This window comes from Hippopotamus amphibius, chromosome 17 (genome assembly GCF_030028045.1).
Source record: "Hippopotamus amphibius kiboko isolate mHipAmp2 chromosome 17, mHipAmp2.hap2, whole genome shotgun sequence".
Classification (NCBI taxonomy): Eukaryota; Metazoa; Chordata; class Mammalia; order Artiodactyla; family Hippopotamidae; genus Hippopotamus; species Hippopotamus amphibius.
The window spans coordinates 48,624,896-48,646,300 of NC_080202.1; the positions used below are offsets into that span (position 1 = coordinate 48,624,896).

The 21,405-nt window shown below is 35.1% G+C and overlaps 1 protein-coding gene across 17 annotated transcripts in view; it reads right to left on the bottom strand.

The window, feature by feature from the left end:
* Nucleotides 1-21,405, bottom strand: part of TANC2 (tetratricopeptide repeat, ankyrin repeat and coiled-coil containing 2) — a 342,062-nt gene that overhangs the window by 177,583 nt on the left and 143,074 nt on the right. Inside the window, exon 1 of one of the 17 annotated variants that reach the window (XM_057716533.1) lies at nt 17,606-17,698. The exons of the other annotated variants lie outside the window; for them this stretch is intronic. Coding sequence (XP_057572516.1) covers nt 17,606-17,672 — 67 coding nt within the window. The 5' untranslated portion in view covers nt 17,673-17,698. Of the gene's footprint in view, nt 1-17,605; nt 17,699-21,405 lie in introns of those variants that run through there. 17 annotated transcript variants of the gene reach the window in all.

Here is a 21,405-nt window from a genome sequence, read left to right on the forward strand (position 1 = left end):
GAAATAAAATAGAAATCAAGGACTCAACTCTGGAAGTATTAACATCTATGGTAAAAGTTAGGATTTCTTCTCAGCCACTCTTTTATAGCAATATAACTCTTGTGTTATGTTTTTTTGTTTGTTTTTGTTTTTAAACAGTTCCAAGTAATAAAGTATCCATCATCTGGGGCCTCCTTTGAAGAGAGACCAATATGTCTGTACTCAATGACTCTTACCAAGATCACTGAGGGATGGAACATGGGGGAATCCGAGCAATCAGATATATCACAAAGAAATGTTAATGGTGAAAGAGAAAAATCCACCTATGCAGGTTCCTCTGTAAACTGAGATGCTGTAGATGATGCTGAAGCACACCTAGTTCAAGCAATTATAAAGGTATTAAAATACAAATTTTACTAACTAGTGAAATATTTGTCTTTGATAAAAGTTTCAGAGCGGAATTTTTAGGGATAAACTGTCACAAGACTCAGATACTCATGGGAGAATGGTATGGAGGCAGATGCAATAAAGCAAGGACCAGGAAAATGAGAACTGAAGGATAAATATAAAGATGAACAAAAAATAAAGTACCAAGAAAGTACTTTCACAAAGTTGGTTTTGAGATGAAAACATATTCAGTTAAAGTTAATCTAAAGACAAATTCACTGTCAAATGAATATGGTTTCGTGAAAGGAGGATAAAAAGATTTTAGCTATAGGCAAGAAAAAGAAATACAAGGCCATCCAAATTAGAAAGGAAGAAGTAAAATTATCTTTGTTCACAGATGACATAATCTTAAATGTAGAAAATCCTAAAGATTTCACCAATAAACGAACTCAGCAAAGTTGTAGGATATAAATCAATACACAGAAATACACTATCAGTCAACAATCTGAAAAAGAAATTAAGAAAATTGTTCAATTTCAAATAACAACAAAAAGAGTACTTAGGAATAAATTTCATCTAGGAAGCTAAAGACTTGGAACACTGAAACTACAAAATGTTGCTGAAATAAAACAGATATAAATAAATGGAAAGATAACCCTTGTTCATGGATTGGAAGACTTAATATTGTTAAGATGGCAATACTACCCAAAGTGATCCATAGATTCAATGCAATCCCTATCAAAATCCCAATGATATTTTTTGCATAAACAGAAAAACTCCTCCTAAAATTCATATGGGTCTCAAGGAACCCCAAATAGCCAGAATAATCTTAAAAAGAATGAAGTTGGATATCTTAAACTTTATGATTTCAAAACTTACTATAAAGCTACAGAATTAAAACAGTGTGGTGCTGGCAGAAAGACAGATATATAGACAATGGAACAGAATAGAGATGCCAGAAATAAAACCTGTGGTCAAATGATTTGACAAATGTACCAAGACCATTTAATAAGGAAAGGACAGTCTTTTCAATAAAGGGCGTTGGGAAAATTGGATATATGTATGGAAAGGAATGAAGCTGGACCCTTATCTTACACCATATACAAAAATTAACTCAAAATGGATCAAAGACGTGAATGTAAATTAAAGTTAAAAATTTTTAGAAGAAAACATAGGAGAAAAAGTTCTGAACTATAGAATTGTTAAGGAAGTAGAGAGAAACAGTGGAAAATTTACCTGGAAAGAGAAAACTGTATTTTTAAAAGTTTGTAATAGAGCTTTCATAGGTAGAATCTTATGACAGTCATAAAACTTTAGTTCCTAAATGTTTGTTAGTAAATAAACCTTTCAGTAACAATGGATTTCCTGGAGTGGGGGTGGGAAAGAAGGGTAGAAGGAGAGAGATTATTTGAGATACTCTTTATTTCCTCCTTCTTAACCCCCATTCTATAGTGGGTCTAAATCAGGAAATAGGTGGGAATAGCATCCTTCCAGTCTATCTGATATCCTGATTACTTCTCATGATTGTGTTTAAATGGTGACATAAACCACACCTTGCAGAAAGGAAGAATGCCAAGGAGCTTTTTCTTTTTTAGTTACGCACCAATGAATGCATGAACTCCCCCCCCCCCCCAAAAATAGAGGGATCAAAAACTAAAAAAACTGAGAGAGAAAGAAAAACCAATAGACTTTGACACATGCTAGATGTAAGTGAAACAAAGATGAAGAGAAAGAACTGTAATTCATATAGCTCCCTGTTTTTTGCAAGGAGAAAGTATCTATCTATAGAAAAGAAAAAAACATATAAAACAAATACCCTCAGATGCAACCCAGAAAAAGGAAATCAAAAAGCGACATGACAATCTTTATCAAATAATGGCTACTCTACTATAGAATGAGTTTCTGACTCACCATAATGAAAAATAAAACTTTACCGCTCTAACCAATTACAAAATTAACATGAAGCTGGCAAAGTATTTTCCTGGTTCTCTTTTCTTCTATAAAAGTATAAAAAAATGAAGTATATATTTTACACATTTCTCTTTACCCTGCTTCTTCCCCAAATACCATGTGTTATCTTCTTTGGTCTCCCGACTTTCTAGACTCTAAACTACGAATGGAAATTATTGCATGTTGTTTTACACCCATATGATGCAGTGAAGTATCAAATAATTAGAATGCATTTATTTTAAGTCTAAATATATTAGTACAGCTAGAAATACAATATGCATATTTATTCTTGACAACAGACTATTAGAGATTTGATATCTTTGAAACCTATACAAATATAAGTGAAATATGAAATGTGTGCAGTGTGGCAAAGTCAAGTCAACTATGTTTACCAACACAATTATCAGGTAGTGTGTGGTCACTAGTTATCCACGGTTAACTAGAGGATGGGTTCTCCTATGAACACTCCCTATCTCCACTGATCACAGTGAACATCTTTATAAAGGAGGAATCCAGAATTCATTTTATTTGAGCAAAAAACCAACACTACATAGTTTTACCATTTCCAAAACTAACAGCAACTACGTCTATTTTTTTAAAAAACTGAAAGGTAGCTGATCAGCATCAACTTACAGCATTATGGTCCCACTTGAAAAGAAGGACTGAAAAGAAGGTCCCACTTGAACATAACACAACGAATATAGAAGCTATCCAAGTACAGAGGAAATACTCTATCAGTCTGTTGAAAATTTAGCGATTTGAATATCAAAATAAGTTTTTTCAAAGTACCTGTCACCTAAAAACTTCAATACTAACTTCCCAATAATGAAAACAAAACAAAAAACTCCGAAGACACAAAACCCAAATAACTGAAATGAAATTAATAATTTTAAATTTAGAAATAATTCAATAAAGTATGGAATGACTATTCACTAACAGCAACACAGCAAACTGCTACAGAGAAATAACAATAAATGGAATTTGAGACAGTACATTCGTATATTTATTTATTTACAAGTAACGGGCTTCAAAGCAACAGGATACCACAAATATATTCATAAAACTGTCTACTGACCAAAATGTAGAGGTTGCAAGATCAGGGCTACATTTTTTTTTAGTCCTTTCTCCTTCAGAAGTTATAGCTGTGAGGTATAAATTTATATATAAACACGTTGCTGAAAACTCTAATTACGAATCTAATTTCTTCCTAGTTAGTTTTTTATCTTTAAGGTATCCTTTACTTAAACAATCTTGTAAAAAATACAGCATAACAAAGACACCTCCTTTTCTACAGATGCTAACAGGTAACAAAAACCAAGGCATCAGAATACAGTTTAGGGATTATCATAATTATCTGACAGTACTAGGCTACTCCACTAGGGAAAAATTCACATTTACTCAAAATGTAAATTTAATGCTAAATGAAAGTTTTACATATAAATACTGATACTTTTAAAGTGAGACTTTCTTTGTTAGAAAATTGCATACAACCATTTGTAAACCAACTCCATAAAAAAAATTCCATGTATAAGAGCTCTTCCATTCAATTCAATAAATGTTATTGTGTTCCCACCACGTGCAGAGCACAGTACTAGACACTTTGGAGATTCAAACACGACTAAGGCAGTCTCTGAGCTGAAGGAATGCAACAGTGGGATAAGACAGGACAAGAACAGCTATGCTAAGAAGCAGAGAAAGTGCTATGAAAAAAGTACAAAACAGAGGCTATAAGGTTTAAAGAAGATAAAAATGTACAAATCTTCCTAGACTTTCGAAGGGGTTACATCTTGATAAACTCATTGTAAGTTAAAAATATCCAAAGTTGAAAATGCAGTTAATACACCTAACCTACCGAACATCATAACTTAGCCTAGCCTACCTTAAACTTGCTCAGAACACTTACATTAGCATACAGTTGGGCAAAATCATCTAACACAAGGTCTATTTTATAATACAGTGTTGACTAGCTCATGTATTTACTGAATACCACACTGAAAGTGAAAAGCAGAATGGATGTCTGAGTAGAGAGTGGTTGTACTACCAGTCGTTTACCTTCCTGATTGAGCAGCTACTGGGAACTCCAGCGGCTGCTGCTGCCCAGCATGACAAGAGCACACTGTACTGCGTATTGCTAGCCCAAGGAAATGTCAAAATTCAAAGTTCGAGATATGGTTTCTATTAAATATATATTGCTTTTGCATCCTTGTAAAGCTGAAAAATCTTAAATCAAACCATCATAAATCAGGAAGCATCTCTACTTCAGAATGCCTCCCAATTCAGCATGAAGTTTAATAAATATAATTAATTTTCTATGAAAATCAAAATTACAAGGTTACTTTAAGAAGCTAATTTTGAGAGAATTACTAATCTTGCTAATTTACCTTTTTTAAAGTTTCAATCAAGAGTTTTATGGCTATAAGAGTTGAAAAGTTACTACGGAAAAAAATGTTCAGTGTATATTTTTAAAAAGTTGAAAAAGAGCAAACTAAATCTACAATCAAACAGAAAAAGGAAATAATAAAGATTAGAGCAGAAGCATTAAATAGTAAATAAAAAGTTGAGGATTGAGGACAGTAATGAAATCAGAATTTAATTCTTTGAAAAGATGAACAAAATGAAAAATCTTTAAAAATGGGCAGAACTGAACAGACATTTTTCCAAAGAGGAAATGCAGATGGTCTACAGACACATGAAAAGATGCTCAACATTGCTAATCATCAGGGAAATGCAAATTAGAACCACAAAGAGATATCACCTCACACCTGTCACAGTGGCTATCATCAAAAAGACAACAAATAAAAAATGTTGGTGAGGATGTGGAGAAAAGGAAACCATTGCACACTGTTAGTAGGAATGTAAATTAGTGCAGCCACTGTCGAAAACAGAATGGAGGTTTCTCAAAAAACTAAAAATAGAACTATCATATGACCCAGTGACTTATTCCTAGGTATATATCCAAAAAAACCCCAAAAACATTAACTGGAAAAGATTCATGCATCTCAATGCTTCAGCAGCATTATTTACAATTGCCAAGATATGGAAGCAAAATAAGTATCCATCAACAGATGAACAGATAAGATGTGGCACACCACCCCCCTGCCAGAATACTACTCAGTCATAAAAAAGAATGAAATTTTGCCACTAGGAGCAACATGGATTGACTTGGAGGGCAATATGCTAAGTGATATAAGTCAGAGAAAGAAAAATACTGCATGATATCACTTATATGTGGAATCTAAAAAATATAACTAGTGAATATAACAAAAAAGAAGCAGACTCATAAATATAGAGAACAAACTGGTGGTTAACAGTGGGGAGAGGGAAGGAGGGAGGGGCAAACAGGGGTAAGGGACTAAGAAGTACAAACTATTAGGTATAAAATAAGCTACAAGGATATACTGTACAACACGGAATACAGCCATTATTTTATAACTATAAATGGAGTATAACCTTTAAAAATTGTGAATTACTATATTGTATACTTATATAATATTGTACAGCAACTATACTTCAATAAACAAAAAACAAACAAAAAAGATGCACTGTATTTTAAAGATACAACTTTCAGATTTTGCAATAAAAGAATTTATAACCAAAAAAAAATTGAAAAATCTTAAACCAACTGACCAAGAAAAAAAGCAAAGACACAAATTACCAAAGCTTACAAATGAAAGAGATGACATTGCTATCAACTCTATAGAAATGAAACAGATTATAAGAGAATGTTATGGGGACTTCCCTGGTGGCGCAGCGGTTGAGACTTTGCATTCCCAATGCAGGGAGCCCAGGTTCAATACCTGGTCAGGGAACTAGATCCCACATGCATGCTGCAACTAAGAGTTCTCATGTCACAACTAAGGAGTCCGCCTGCCACAACTAAGGAGCCCACACGCTGCAACTAAGACCCAGTGCAACCAAACAAATAAGTATTAAAAAGAAAAAAAAAAGAATGTTACGAACAACTTTATGCCAACAAATTAGACAGTTTAGATGAAATGGACAAATTCCTGATACAAATGATCAAAATGAATTTGTTAAAAAATGGAAAATCTGAATAGATTATTACATGTAAGGAAATTGAATTAGTAATTAAACATCGTCCCATAAAGAAAGGCCCAATCCTAGTTTCACATCACTGGTGAATTCTACCAAATATTTAAAGAAAAAATAATAGTATTCTTTTACAAACTTTACCAAAAAATTAGGAAAGAAGTTGGCAGAGGAGCAAGAGACCTAGAAAAACAGGTTAGTTTAGGTACATGTGGCTAGATTTTTTATCAACAGTCCACAAGAAATCTGTAGTGATATTTATGTGATTTATCAATTTAGTTTATTCATATTTAGTTTAAGCACTTAAATAAATATCATCACATTATGCCTTGTTTTAAAAATTAGTTAATATGACACCATTTTAAGTTTTATCAAATAAAAAAGTTTTAAAACTAAGCTTTTTCCAATATTACATCTATTGATAATAGTTTTCTTATAAAGCTTTATAAAAATTATGATTTTGCTCTGATCTTATTTGGTAGTTCAAAGCAAAATTAAATGTTAAAAAAATCCTATAGAAAGAGCATTCCAGTAGTAGAAAATTATGCTTAAACTTTGTTTTAGAAAGGTAATTCTGGGAAGGGTAATTCTGTTTGAGACCTGTATAGCCTCTTTTGTTAGTGAAACTAACTTCTTGCTGGAGCCTAATTCTAATGCTAGGTACATAGCTCTAAAGAGAAATATCTTACTTTCAAAAAGTTATGCAACAACCAATAAAACAGCAACTAACATTTGTATAACAGTTTATCTAACTCATTCAACCTTCATAATTTTCCATGATGAACACACTAATCTTGTTTTGCAGATGGAAAATCAGAATCAAAAGATCTTTTGCCCAATCTATTCAAGTGGTAGATTACAGACTTTTGATTCAGAGTATTATATTATTTCATTCACAATATAGTTCTTCAAAAGGTAGCACTCATTTTAGGAAAAGGTGGTTTTACACAATCTATAAAAGTGGCAGTAAACTGAATTACACAGTATGGTAGACTTTACCAGCATCCTGCAGCCTCCATTCCTTTCTAGGCACAGGGATAACTACAATTGCCAGCTTCTGTGAGGTTTCGGAGGGACTATGTGCCTAGTTTCAGCTTATGAAAATAAGAGCAGAGGTGACACAGTCCCTGCATGATTTTGCAGTCTGTTTCTTCCTCTGGCACAAAAATCACAAAGATGTATCATGTTGAGATGGTGAAGACACAAGACTGAAGTAGCCTGGGTTGCTGTGTTATTGCCTAAAGGACAGCTGTTCTGGAGAGTTGCCCAGGCTTGCTGGATAAACTAGAAATAGACCTTTGTTGTATTAAGCCACTGAGATTTTTAAGGTTTTTTGTTACAACAGCATAGTCTAGCCTATTCTGACTAATGAAATAGCTACAATGTTATTCCCTTTTCAATTATCTTTCAACCCTTCTGAATATGTCAAGAAGAAAAATGTAGTGCTAATACTAGCTAATCCGCCTTTTTAACAAAGAGGGAGAAAAGTTTAGCTTCAGAGCCATCTGAAAGTAAAGTATTTAGCTTGAATTAATGTTCTAGTTAATCTTATAGTTACAGCATGTGATACTGATTTTCCAGTTTGACTAGTAGTATAAGTTTATTTTAAAGTAAATTTATTTAAATAAAAACCTGGGGACTTCCCTGGTGGCACAGTAGTTGGGAATCCGCCTGCTAATGCAAGGGACATGGGTTCGATCCCTGGTCCGGAAAGATCCCACATGTCGCGGAGCAATTAAGCCCATGCGGCACAACTACTGAGCTTGCACTCTAGAGCCCGCGAGCCACAACTACTGAGCCCGTGTGACACAACTACTGAGCCTGCACTCTAGAAACCGTGCTCCACAACAAGAGAAGCCACTGCAATGAGAAGCCCGTAAACCACAAGGAAGAGTAGACCCTGCTCCCCACAACCAGAGAGAGCCCTCGGGCAGCAACGAAGACCCAACTTAGTCAAAAATAAATAAAATAAATTTATTTTTAAAAAACCATGAAATTCAAAGAAAATATTAGGTTAAAAAAGAATGGTTAAGAGAAGATGTAGCAAAAACATGAAGATGCTCTGCCAATGAACAAAATTTGGGAGAAGAGCACTGTACCAAACTATCTCAGTAGGGTCGCTCTTGATCTGTTTCCAATTCATTCTACGTTGAGTTGTCAGCAAACCAGGCAGCTACATGTAAACTGGTATCCAGTATGAAGGGATGCATAGAGCTAATAAAATATTTTTTGATAATGCGAACAATCTATCATAGTCATGACTGGAATATTGGTTAGGCATTAAAGATAAAAGAATCAGGAGACAGCAGGCATAAATGGTGAAAATAAATCAGTAAGTTAAAGACTTCTTTCATGAATAGATTTATGGTCATTTGAGCAATCTAGTCATTTGATTAGATAATCGCAGCAGCTGCCTCTTTAAAATATTTGCCATCTTTCCAGGAGGGCTAATCTAATCCCACATACTTATAATAGCCACTGATGGCACAGTCAGAGGTCAAAGTGGGGAAAGAGGAAGCTCAGAGTGAATCAGCTGTACATACAATACACAAACTCTGAAGAACCTACACACAGGGTTGTATTGTGGCATCCTTAGACAAGTGTGGTCTGTCAATATAGAAAAAGCTCTAGTGACTCTGTTAAATTGAGAATAAACCATGAGGTTGTTCTCAGAGGTTAACAGGTGATTAGCGGGTGCTAACACTATAGTTTCAAAGTTGTGCTACCACACTTCATAACATGTGAAGGGTCTCATATGCTCACTCATCATACTTGCCACAAAAAGAAAAACCCATGAAAAATTTGCCTCTGGTCATGAAGAAATAGAAAAGGAAAGCTAGAGAAGATGGAGAAAAAGTATTTTATTTCAGGGAGATAGAAGGAAGGATTCAGATTGACAGGGATATTGGGACAGGATGTGGGAAGTACACAGAGTAAAGGAGCCCTTCCCGCAGTTCCAGCAGAATAAGAGCCAGCACCAGAGCCCAAAGGAAGAGAGGTGTTTTCATTTTAATCAACTGGTGTACATGCAAACTGGGTGGTAAGGACTTAAGTCTCTCAAGCCCACTTTTAGACTTATGTATTCATAAAAATTATGGTTCTCTCCCATAGACATATAACCATAATTACAGGACAATTATGGTTCTTCTTTGTATTAGGATAAACCAAGAGCTAAAACAAACAACCCTGAAATCTCAGTGGCTTAAGACAACAGAACAGAGTTCTCACTCAATACAGGTGCTCAGTAAGATAGCTTCTTATCTTAGAGTCTCCGAGTTCTCTGCTGGATTCTCTACATCAAGCTAAAGACCAGGGGGAAAAAGGGAAGAACTGCATATGTGAAGTGTTTATATAGCCCAGTCTGAAATTGGTATACATTATTTCCACGCATATTATTCAAAATTCAGTGACATGACACATTCATCTGCAAAGAAGGCTGGGATATATAGTGTACCTGTGTGCCCAGGAGGAAAGGGGAATAGATTTTGGTGAACGCACAGTATTCTTTGCCACATTCTACAAAATGGCTTTGAAATTCATACACGTTAGATGCAGAACTCATGAACAAAGCAGGAAATTCTGTATAAACCTAGTCCCTTTCTTTTATTTTTTATTTTTTAATTAATTTCTATTGGACTACAATTGCTTTACAATGTTGTGTTAGTTTCTACTGTACAGCAAAGTGAATCAGCTATATGTATACACATATCCCCTCTTTTTTGGATTTCCTTCCCATTTAGGTCACCACAGAACACTGAGTAGAGTTCCCTGTGCTATACAGTAGGCTCTCATTAGTTATCTATTTTATACATAGTATCAATAGTGTATATATGTACCACCACCTGTAAAACAGATAGCTAGTGGGAAGCTGCTGCATAGCACAGGGAGATAAACTCAGTGCCTAGAGGAGTGGGATAGGGAAGGTGGGAGGGAGGCTCAAGAGGGAGGGGATATGGGGATATATGTATACATATAGCTGATTCACTTTATTGTACAGCAGAAACTAACACACCATTGTAAAGCAATTATACTCCAATAAAGATGTATTAAAAAAACAGTGTATATATGTCAATCCCAATCTCCCAATTCCTCCCACCCCACCCTTGCTTTTAAATGGGCTGAACATACCTCATCAAGAATTAGGAGCAGCCTAAATCTATATAATTATTTTCATTCAAGTATAATGCTTTGGACTATAGTGCCTAGAATAGTGTCTTGGCATGTGGTACCTGGTTAATAATTATTTGCTAATGAAGAGTATATAGTAGAAAATCAAAGACAGGTATTATAAATAATAGTTTTAATAAAAGAAATGTCTTAAAAAATGAGTTTTAAAAGGCACTTGTGGGGACTTCTCTGGTGGAGCAGTGGTTAAGAATCCGCCTGCCAATGCAGGGGACATAGGTTCAATCCAAGGTCTGGGAAGATCCCATATGCTGCGGAGCAACTAAGCCCCTATGCCACAACTACTGAGCCTACACTCTAGAGCCCACGAGCCACAACTACTGAGCCCACATGCCGCAACTACTGAAGCCTGTGCACCTAGAGCCTGTGTTCCACAACAAGAGAAGCCACTGCAATGAGAAGCCCTCTCACCACAACGAAGAGTAGCCCCAATAAATAAAAAGAATAATTAATTAAAAAAATAAATAAAAAGCACTTGTGGATAATATAAATGTTAATCACACCAGAAATCATCTCACTGAGAGACTTAAAGACTTCCAGAAAACACACATTGTATAAATCATCATTATAATTAGACTATAATTATTTAATTTCCATCTTATTTTCCATAAAAAATATCCAACAAAGTAAGCTGAGAACATAGTTGAGTTAACAGGGAAACACTAGAAAGGATACTTTGGCTGTGTCCAAGCTCTTCCACATTCAGGGATATCTGAAGGCTGCATCAAGAAAGGGAGTCAACAGCCTCTTTACTCTTGACTTTCACCAGGAAAGCTGAGCAGCTGCTTTCTGACCCTCCAAGGCATATCAGTTACTGGCCGATCAGTCTGATCTTTCTGAGCCTTATTTTAAAAGCTTTGTTTCGCCAGGCCTGCAGAAACCTTCTACTCTAAAGATGCTTAGCCCTACTACCAAACTGTGTCCTTTCTTGCATCTCTACTGAAATGTGCCAAGTTTTTAACAACAACGCTACACTCTGGCTGGTCAGAATGAAAAAATCTCCTATTCCTGGGAGAACTCTAAGAATTGTTTGGTTTATAGGTGTTTACTCTTTCTTCGGCCTCACGGAGTCTCACCCCCACCTATGTGCAATTCAGTACTAAGTGAAAGACTCAAAAGGGCCCCTACGCAGAATTTTGTAGTTCTATTTCTGTTTAGCTCCCCATTCTTCAATACGCTGTAAATTCCAGTTGCCTTGGCTTTCCCAATTTCTTTTTTTTTTAATTGAAGTATAGTTGATTTACAATGTGCCAATCTCTGCTATACAGCAAAGTGACTCAGTTATGTGCATATATACATTCTTTTTTGTGTGTTCTTTTCCATTATGGTTTATCCCAGGAGTTTGGATACAGTTCCCTGAGCTATACAGTAGGGCCTTGTTTATCCGTTCTAAATGTAATAGCTTGCACCTACCAACACCAATTTCTGATCTGTTTCCTCGGTTCAGCAAGACTGTCATTCTCCGAGTTCTCCATCATCAGGAGAATACCTTTAATACCTTTAGGCAAAAAGCCAGGATTCATCTAGTTTCCTTCCCCACCATTTCTCCCAAGGATCACATTACTATACTGTTAATTGTCCAATGTCTGAAAAAAGTTGTTTCTAGTGGGAGGGCAAGTCCAGTACTGGTTAATCCATCATGATGGGAAGAAGTCTCCCGTGGTGTTTTAATTTGCATTTTCCAGATGTTTAATATTCATAATGTGGCTGACAAAAGGCAGAACCTCTGTCTTATATACTGCTGTAGCCTTAGTAATGCTTGTAACAGTGCAGGGCACAGAGCAAGTACTATTATTTGTTAAATGAACTAACTATTTATGTTTATCTATACCTTTTCAGCGGTATAAATGATCTATGTCCTTCATCCATTTAGTGATTATGGCCTAAGAAAACTGGTGATTCTAAGCTGTATCCAAGGTAACTCAAGAGTAAATCTCCCATATAAGTTCTATTTTAATGCAATTATGTTGTGCTACACAAAGGGATATACTAGACAAATTGATGTCTAGATAGACTATATAAGCAACAAATATGGAGACAATATGGTACTCCAAAGAAACAGGTACTCCAAAAATGAGGGCAATAACATTTAGGACATTCCCACAAGACATTACTTCAATGGAATTTTTAATAGAATTAAATAAAAATTCTCATTTCAATAATTGGAAGTTAAATCTTTGTTTACCATACATATTACTACAAAGAAAAAGGCAAATTATTATAGCCTACAACTCATCGCTGTAAATGCCATCTCTTTACAGCAGTGAATGGCAAAACTTAGGGTGTTTGAGATAAAATAAGGCAGTGTAGATTTTAATTACCCATTTTAACATCTTTGCATATACAAATCAATAATCAGAGTTCAAAAAGGCCTTTTAAATGTGCTTACACAATATTCAAATGCCAGCTAGTTTAATGGTACTAGGTTTCATTTCCATAAATCTGAAGAAGCACTGGGTTTTTGATAATATAAAAAAAGAGTTCCAAATTTCAAAAATGTGGGTATGCTGGCTTATGTATGATTACAGATTTATTGATATAAGCAATTCTATATAAATATTAGGCCAACTTCTGAGCTCTAAAGTACCTATGTTATATAACAACATTAAAATTTAAAATAGTACATAAACATATTTCATCATAATGAAACTGGGAAATATAAAAAGCAAAAGTAATGTAACTAAAAATGATCAGAATCCTACCTCTGTTAAAGTTTCAGAGCACACGGCCTTTCCTATTATTTTATTTTTATATAAAATATTAATGCCAACTAAAGCAGCTAAAAATGACTGAAAGGAATATGTAAGACCCTAGCAGTGGCAAGTGAATTCAGTGAGCAACATTTTACACTAAGTAAGATAGTATGATGACTGAGAAGAGCTGCATCTAATAAAAACCTGAATATTAGCCACAGGTTTTTCCTTGTTAAATGCCTCTCAAAATATAAAATGTCTCAAACAAATTTTACATATGTAACTTACAAACATATAACATTTATATATGTAATTTATGTATATAATTTATGCAATAATACAGAACAGACGTGATATGACTGGAAGGCATGAGGCTAGATGTACTTGTAAATGTTCTAAAAATTAGTCACTATCTCCCCCAAATTAGAGGAAAAATATATCCTTTCTAGCACCTTTACAACAGAAATATCACATCTGTATAATTCATATTTTCTCATCAAACACCTATGAGAAAGTAAGAAGAAAGAAATGAGATAAAGAAAAGAACACAGTGATTAAAAGAAAGAGCATTAACAAAAAAAAAAAGAAAAAGAAAGAGCATTAAAGTGAGACGCATATCACGTGGCCTATGTTACGTGGTTCAACAAATTATTTAACTTTTCCAAGCTTGGATGCCACGTGTTTAAAATGTGAGCCATAATCTCTCTCTTAGAGTTGTTGTAAGGATTAAATTTAAAGAATAAAGTATAGATAAAGCTAAAAAAGAAGATATTTATATTTATTATTCTTTGGAAATAGGCAGCTGAAGTATAATGTGCTACTCAAGGCCAGACTGAGCTATCCCTAGAATAGAAACTAAAATGTGGATCTTGGATTCATGGATCAACCAAATTCCACAATAGATGCTCTGTACACCTCTAAACTAAGTGGCCTACAAAATTACAGTAATAATATGCCACTTACCCCTCAAGGGGGGTTACTGTAAAGATTTAAATGAACTCATCTTTGTAAAGCAATTAGCATAGTGCCTTGTACACAGAATGCACTCAATACTAGATGTTGTTGTTGTTAGTATGTGGTGGTGGTGGTGATGATGATGTGATAGGTAATGGAGGAACATGGAGATATATAAAGTAAATTTTAAGAGGCTGATCAGAATTTGGTATCTAGAGGGGATGATTTATGATGTCAAAGTGCAAGAATTCATCTACTCATGCTTCTTGCCTCAGTTCTGTCACTCTCTGTGCACCCAAAAGGAGAGCTGTTATTTAATGGATGAAGTTACTCTCTTTACTGGAATATGTATTATAACAAGAGTACTAGTATAGGTCCTCTTGCATAAATGATGGGGAAAGGTACAGTATGTTGGAGAAGTGGTATTTAGAATATGAGAAAGCTAGTGGTTAGTTCCTTTCTGAACATTTAACAAGGTATAATTTAAAACTGTGTTAAGTTATTGGATCCAGGAATTATAAATTTGAGGTACAAACTCCATCCCTCTATTATTTGTGCCTGAATTGTCAAACCCAACTAGATTATAAACTCTTTTAAGGCAGGGATTGTAGAATAATCATCTCAGAACAGTATTTGGAGAATGATGTAGAATGCCATCACACTGCTGTTTTCCATTTTGCATCAGCTATCAATAACGGCTGAAAATACGCTGACTGGGTGCAATGACATAAAATTCCTTGGAAAAAATAGTTTACATATACTTAAGAAATGAAGAGAAACAGATTTGGATAGTCAGCGTGTAAAAAACGGCCAGCCATCAATTCCTGACAACCCCAAATTGATTTCTCCAAAAAGAGTAGGGTTAAAAGAAAACAGAAAGTTAATTCAGGAAGGAAATTAAAACCTTTTTTTTTTCTTTTATAAAACTTCAGGAAAGTATGCTGAAGAAGATCCTAGGCAGTCAATGTGGGAGGCAGAAAACTGCTGCAATCTGCCATAAAAGGAAACACTGTGCCAGACTGTAACAAAATTCTACGAGGACATGTGACAACAAATTCAGTCTCTGTCCCATGCACAAAAATGACTACTGAGACATTTTCAAAGATTAAGTGTGAAGGACCAATATCCTTCTGGCTTGTTTTTGGAGTGTACAGTTGCTATTGATCTTATAATAAAGAATTTACAACAGAGAATACCTCACCATCCACTAACTGTGGGTAAAGAATCCCATTTCTCTAATCTTAGTATATCTGTCAGCAATCCCTAGTCTTTGTAACAATACAAGTTGCTCCACATCACTCTGAAACCTTGAGATCATCTGACTAGGAAGGAACAGAGAGGAAAAGATGATGATTAACTCCTGAGAAGAACAGGGTATGGAAAGATGAGTTGCAGCCTCTAATGCAAATTAAACCATGAAAAAACAGAGTTAACTGGAGGAGCAGAGCTATTGTTCTACCAGGCGAAGCTCCGATTTACAAGCAGAAGTAGAGATTTTTATTCTGGCTTTCCTTAAATACACAAAGGCATGAAATACTGTTTGCTTTACTCTTCTTGGTTGTATGCTAGTAAGAAGCAGTGTTACATAATACAGTGAAGAGGAAAAGAAGCCAAAATCTTAAATTAAAAAGTTTATAACTTTTTCATGTTAATAATTTACCTCACTGGATGTACTGAAAAGAGATAACATGTAAGTATGTAACAATAAGTGGTAAAGAAAAGAACACTAAAATCAGAGTCTCTATATAAAATTTGGTCCTAAAGATAAATGTCAGCTCCCCAAATGCATAAATGTTTCTACAGTTAGAAATAAACAACTTGAGAAAGTGTCAGTGTTAATGAAAGACAAAAATCTCAAAATCCTATTTGGGGAGGTTATCCTTCTATACAGCCAAGTAAGCTTCTCTATCAGATGGACTGTCTCACAGATAATAACTATAAACTCTGGACAAAACACAAGCACCTCAAGGCTCTGAGGACTGAACACAATAGAGAGATTTTTGAAGGAGAGCTGACAATTGTCAGATAAAACCATATTGGGATTAGTTTCTCTCTCTCTCTCTCCCTCTTTCTTTCTTTCTTTTTTTTTTTTTTTTTTTTTTTTGGCTTTTAGACTACAAGCAGACCACAGCCAGCACTACACGGGGGTCATTAAAACTGCAATAGAAAACCTACAGTTTTTCTAGCCTGCAGTATCAAAAGACAGACCTTGCAGCAATAACAGTCTCTGAAAAGTGAGGGGAGGAGGATTTCCAGAAAAGAGAGAGCTAGAGGAGGTAGTCCAGATTCTGTGCATAAATTCCACTCAAATCTCTGGCTGATTCTGAACCATGCAAACATGGAGCACACTGGCTAATGATAAAACAATTCAACTGAACTGAATTGATGTCCAAGAGATAGTATTTTCCATTAAGTCAAACCAAGTTAACTGCTTGCTAAACGAAAGATATTAACACTCTTTGAAGGAAAATGACAAGATCCAGAGTCTCCACTAAATAAAATGTCCACGATACAGTACAAAATTAATCAATACATGAAGAATCAGGAACATGTGACCCATCATCAAGAGAAAAGATGGAGACCAACCCTAAAACACTCTTGATATTGTAATTAGCAAATGAGGAATTTAAAGCAGCTATTATAACTATTTTCAACACGGTAAGAAATATATTCCCTTAATTTACAAAAGGAGCAAATCTTAGCAGAGAAGTAGAAATTATAAAAAAGAACCAAATGGGAATTCTAGAACTGAAAAACACAATAGCTGAAATAAAACATTGATGAATGGGTTTAACAGCATATTTAAATGTTTAAACATGACATTAAATTTTTTGTTATTGAGGTACCATTGCTTTACAACATTATATGTTATATTATACATAATTGTACAGCATTATATTTCTATTTCTGTATACCCTACAGCCTGCTCACCACCAAAAATTTATAAATATGACAATTTAAATCACTGTGTATATATGTGCATATACATACCCATATGCATATAGTATATTGTAAATTGAAAATTGTTTAAAATGACAGACGAGCCAGTGAATTTGAAGACAAATGAATAGAAATTATCCAATCTGAAAACTACAGAGAACAAAGATTAAAAGAAAAAAAGACAACTAAAAAAACCCCTCAAGATCTATGAGATGACATAACAAAGATCTAACATATATGTAATTAGAGTCAGAAGAAGAGAAACTGGCACATAAAGAAATATTTGAAGAAATGATGGCTAAATATCTCAAATCTGCAAAAGATTACATTTACATAATCAAGAAGCCCAGAAACCCTAGGCAGTCTAAATATAAACAGAACTACATTAGGCCTGTCATAGTCAAACTGCTGAAAACCAAAGAAAAAGAGAAAATCTTAAAAGCATGCGGAAAAAAAAAATTACATACATGGGCGAACAATCTGAATGATGTCCATCTCCTCATCAGAAACTGTGTGCAGAGGTGCCAATATCATCTTCTTACAAAGTGGAAATCAAGAATACTGTCATACTTGATAGAACAGGAAATATAGAAATTAAAAATAAAGTATTTACACTATAACTGATAAAACAAAAAACAGGGACTTCCTAGGTGGTGCAGTGGTTAAGAATTTGCCTGCCAGTGCAGGGGACACCAGTTCGATCCCTGCCCCAGGAAGATACCACATGCCGCGGAGCAACTAAGCCCATGTGCCACAACTATTGAGCCTGTGCTCTAGAGCCCATGAACCACAACCATTGAGCCCGTGTGCTGCAACTACTGAAGCCCACATCTAGAGTCCGTGCTCTGCAACAAGAGAAGCCACCACAATGAGGAGCCCGTGCACCACAATGAAGAGCAGCCCTCACTCGCTGCAACTAGAGAAAGCCCATGTGCAGCAACGAAGACCCAATGCAGTCAATAAATTAAAAAATAAATTTATAAAAAAAAATAAACCTTGCAACCGATTAAAAAAAAAAACAAACCAGTGACAATTACGTTGGGAAGAAAACAGGGAACAGGGCAAAGCAGCTTAATGTTTCATGAGATATGTTTAGAAATGATCAATCAAGGAATTTCAGCAGACGCATAATACTTTAAAGATATGAAGGTAACCAATGAAGAAACAGCAAAAAACCACTTAAGCAACTGTCCCCCAGAGGAGTGGAATTAGGAATGGAAAAGGATGAAGCTGGGGACAGTAACTTTTCATTTCAAGCCCTTCTGTGCAAATTGATTTTTAAAAAAATCATGTATATTTTACACCTTCATTAAAACAAGTATACATACATAAAACTACTAGGGCACCAATGCTTCTCCCACCTAAGAATTCTGAAACCAGTAAGTATTTACCGGGTAACTGACATGCAAGACATTACGATAGGCACCAAAATCTGCTTTTTCTTCCTCACTCCCTAGTCCTTGACATAATCTACAGAGAGCTGTCAGAAAGACAGCTGGATTCACTAGTAATAATAGAGTTCTGAGTTCTTGATATGAGTATATGGATGATATTTTAAAGTCATCAGAATGTATTAGATCATCTGGAAGACAGAATGGGCAGCAAGAGAGAAAGATCTTCTAATACCACATTCTTCTCAAGTAATGACACTTCCTTTCACGATTTATGGTTAAGGCTAGCCTCAGCTTCCTATTTGTGCATATCCTGTTCTGCTTTGGTAAATGGGTCATGCTGGGTTATTTTTCCAAAATATTGCAAAAAATAGTCCCCCGTATCTCTCTCCTCCTATGCAATAAGATATTGTAGCTTAGGCTATGAAATTCTGAAGAGTCCATGATTCCAAACTCTGCTGATTTTTTCTACATATTCATAAAACACAACTAGTTTCTCTTCATATTATCATGCATTTTCTTTTTCTGCCCCATTCTCTAATAAGATTCTTAAGGGTTTCTTATTCATGAATTGATGTAAATTTTCATATCTCTGTGTATAATGCTTTCACAGTAATCAAAAGTTATCTTGAAGGGCCTCTAAGAACCCATATTCCTGATTTCCCATTAATGTAAAATATCATGAAATTAAACTCTACAATTTGGAGTGCTTGTTAATTTACTTGAAGAGAGACTAATGTTTGTATTTTTAAAAATATTCCGGAAAAATTATCAAATTTATAGTGTCAACAATATTATGTGGAAATACCTAATTAAGCTATAATAGAATCACTGAGTTACACCATCTCAAAATATGAAGGGTAAATATCTAAGAATCCTCTATACATCATAAGCCAAAAAGATCGGTAGACTATGGCTTGAGGGGCAAATCTGGCCATCTGGCTGTCTTTTTATGACCTGTAAGCTAAGAATGGAGTTTACCATTTCAACTAGCTGCATTTTAAATGGTTATATACATACCTACATAATACCCTTGATTTTGCCTCTTAGCCAACAAAGCCTAAATTATTTACTATCTGTTCCTTTAAGAAAAAGTTTACTGATCTTGATCTAGGGTTACGGCGGGGGGCGGCGGGGGTGGGGGGGGAGGCGGATTAGATGAGGGCAGTCAAAAGGTACAAACTTCCAGTTATAAGATAAATAAGCACTAGAGATGTAATGCACAATATGATAAATATAATTAACACTGATATATGTTATATACGAAAGTTGTTAAGAGGGTAAAGTCTAAGAGTTTTCATCACAAGGAAAAATATTTTTTTCTTTTATTTTGTATCTGTATGACATAATGCATATCCACTAAATTTACTGTGATAACCACTTCATGATGTATGTGAGTCAAATCCTTAGGCTATACACCTTATACTTGTACAGTGCTGCATGTTAATCAAATCTCAATTAAAAACTGGAAGGAGAAAAAAAGAAAAAGTCTACTCATCTGTCATAAGTGATCAATCTAGTTTGAGTGTGACTATTAATAATACCATTATCAGAAAGTCAATTTTATCTTATTCTCAGTAAAGTAGCAGAACCTTTACACAGCAAGTTACAGACGTTTTCACAGCACAACGTGTATTACCAGGTGCACTAAAATGGAATGCATATCCATTTAAAAGTTATATCCTGGATAACTCAAAAAATATGTACGGCACAGAGAGAATGAAAAAGAAAAATAAACATGTCATTTTCAATCAGCAGTCTTGACTTTTTTTGTTTCTAATGTTCAGTTCTCTTTCTTTCACATAAGAAAGAACAGAATCAGCTACACTGATAACAGGCCATCATGAAGCATTCACCAAGAAAGAGCTGCCAAACGTTCAGCTTCAGGGTGCTTATTAGAGTCTAATAAATAGTGGTGGTAATGTCATCTAAGGCTCCACTACTCCTATGGGAATACTGATATGTTTCTTTTTTTCTTTTCATTGTGTAGTCTGGGCAACCCAGCTATTTCCCACCAATTCTAAAGTAAAGCAGGTTCAAGCAATTAAAGAACTCTGCAGTTTTTCCCTACAAGGCAAGTCTATCTTACAGCCAACTTGATGGGTAACCCTGGCCAAAGACTAGTTTGTTTGCTGTCCCCAAAACTTTATATCTAGTCTGTTCAACTACAGAGAGCTACACACAAAGGACAGCCATTTTTTTCTAGATATAATACAAAGGTTCCTATTGCCTGGGAAGAAGAGTTCCCTTTCCAACTGACCTCAAAAGCAAGTAATGTATAGTTCTACTTGAAGCACTATGGTGAAAATACCTTTCTTAGAGGTTGTGTTGTCTAGAAAAATGAATCTCAAACTTTTGCATGCATCGGAATCACTTAGAGGGCTTGTTAAGACACAGATTGGAGGGCCCCACCCTCAGAGTTTCTGATTCATTAGTTTTGGTGTGGCGGGCCCAAGAATCTGTACTTGCAAAAAGTTTCTAGGGGGTGCTGATGCTCTTGGGCTGGTCCACAGACCACACTTTAAGACTCATCAATCCAGGTGATCTCCAAAGTTCATTCAAAATCTGAACGCTATGAAACAATACCATAAAAAGTCTTGAAGGGAAGCTGTTTACATTTGATGTGAACATCCATTAATATCAGATAGTTGCATCAGCCCTATGGTGAAGACAAATTTTCATACAAACTCACGTAACTGGTGCAAAACAGAAAAAAAATAGAGAAGTTTTGTTTGAAAAAGTAATAATGATGTGATATTTGGTAAGATATACATGTTTAATCTTCTTGCCTTTTTTCATGGGATGAGGAAGGGATTGTTCAGGAAGAAAACAACCATCTGTTGGTTAGTTGTATGTTGATTTGTGGGCCCAAGAAT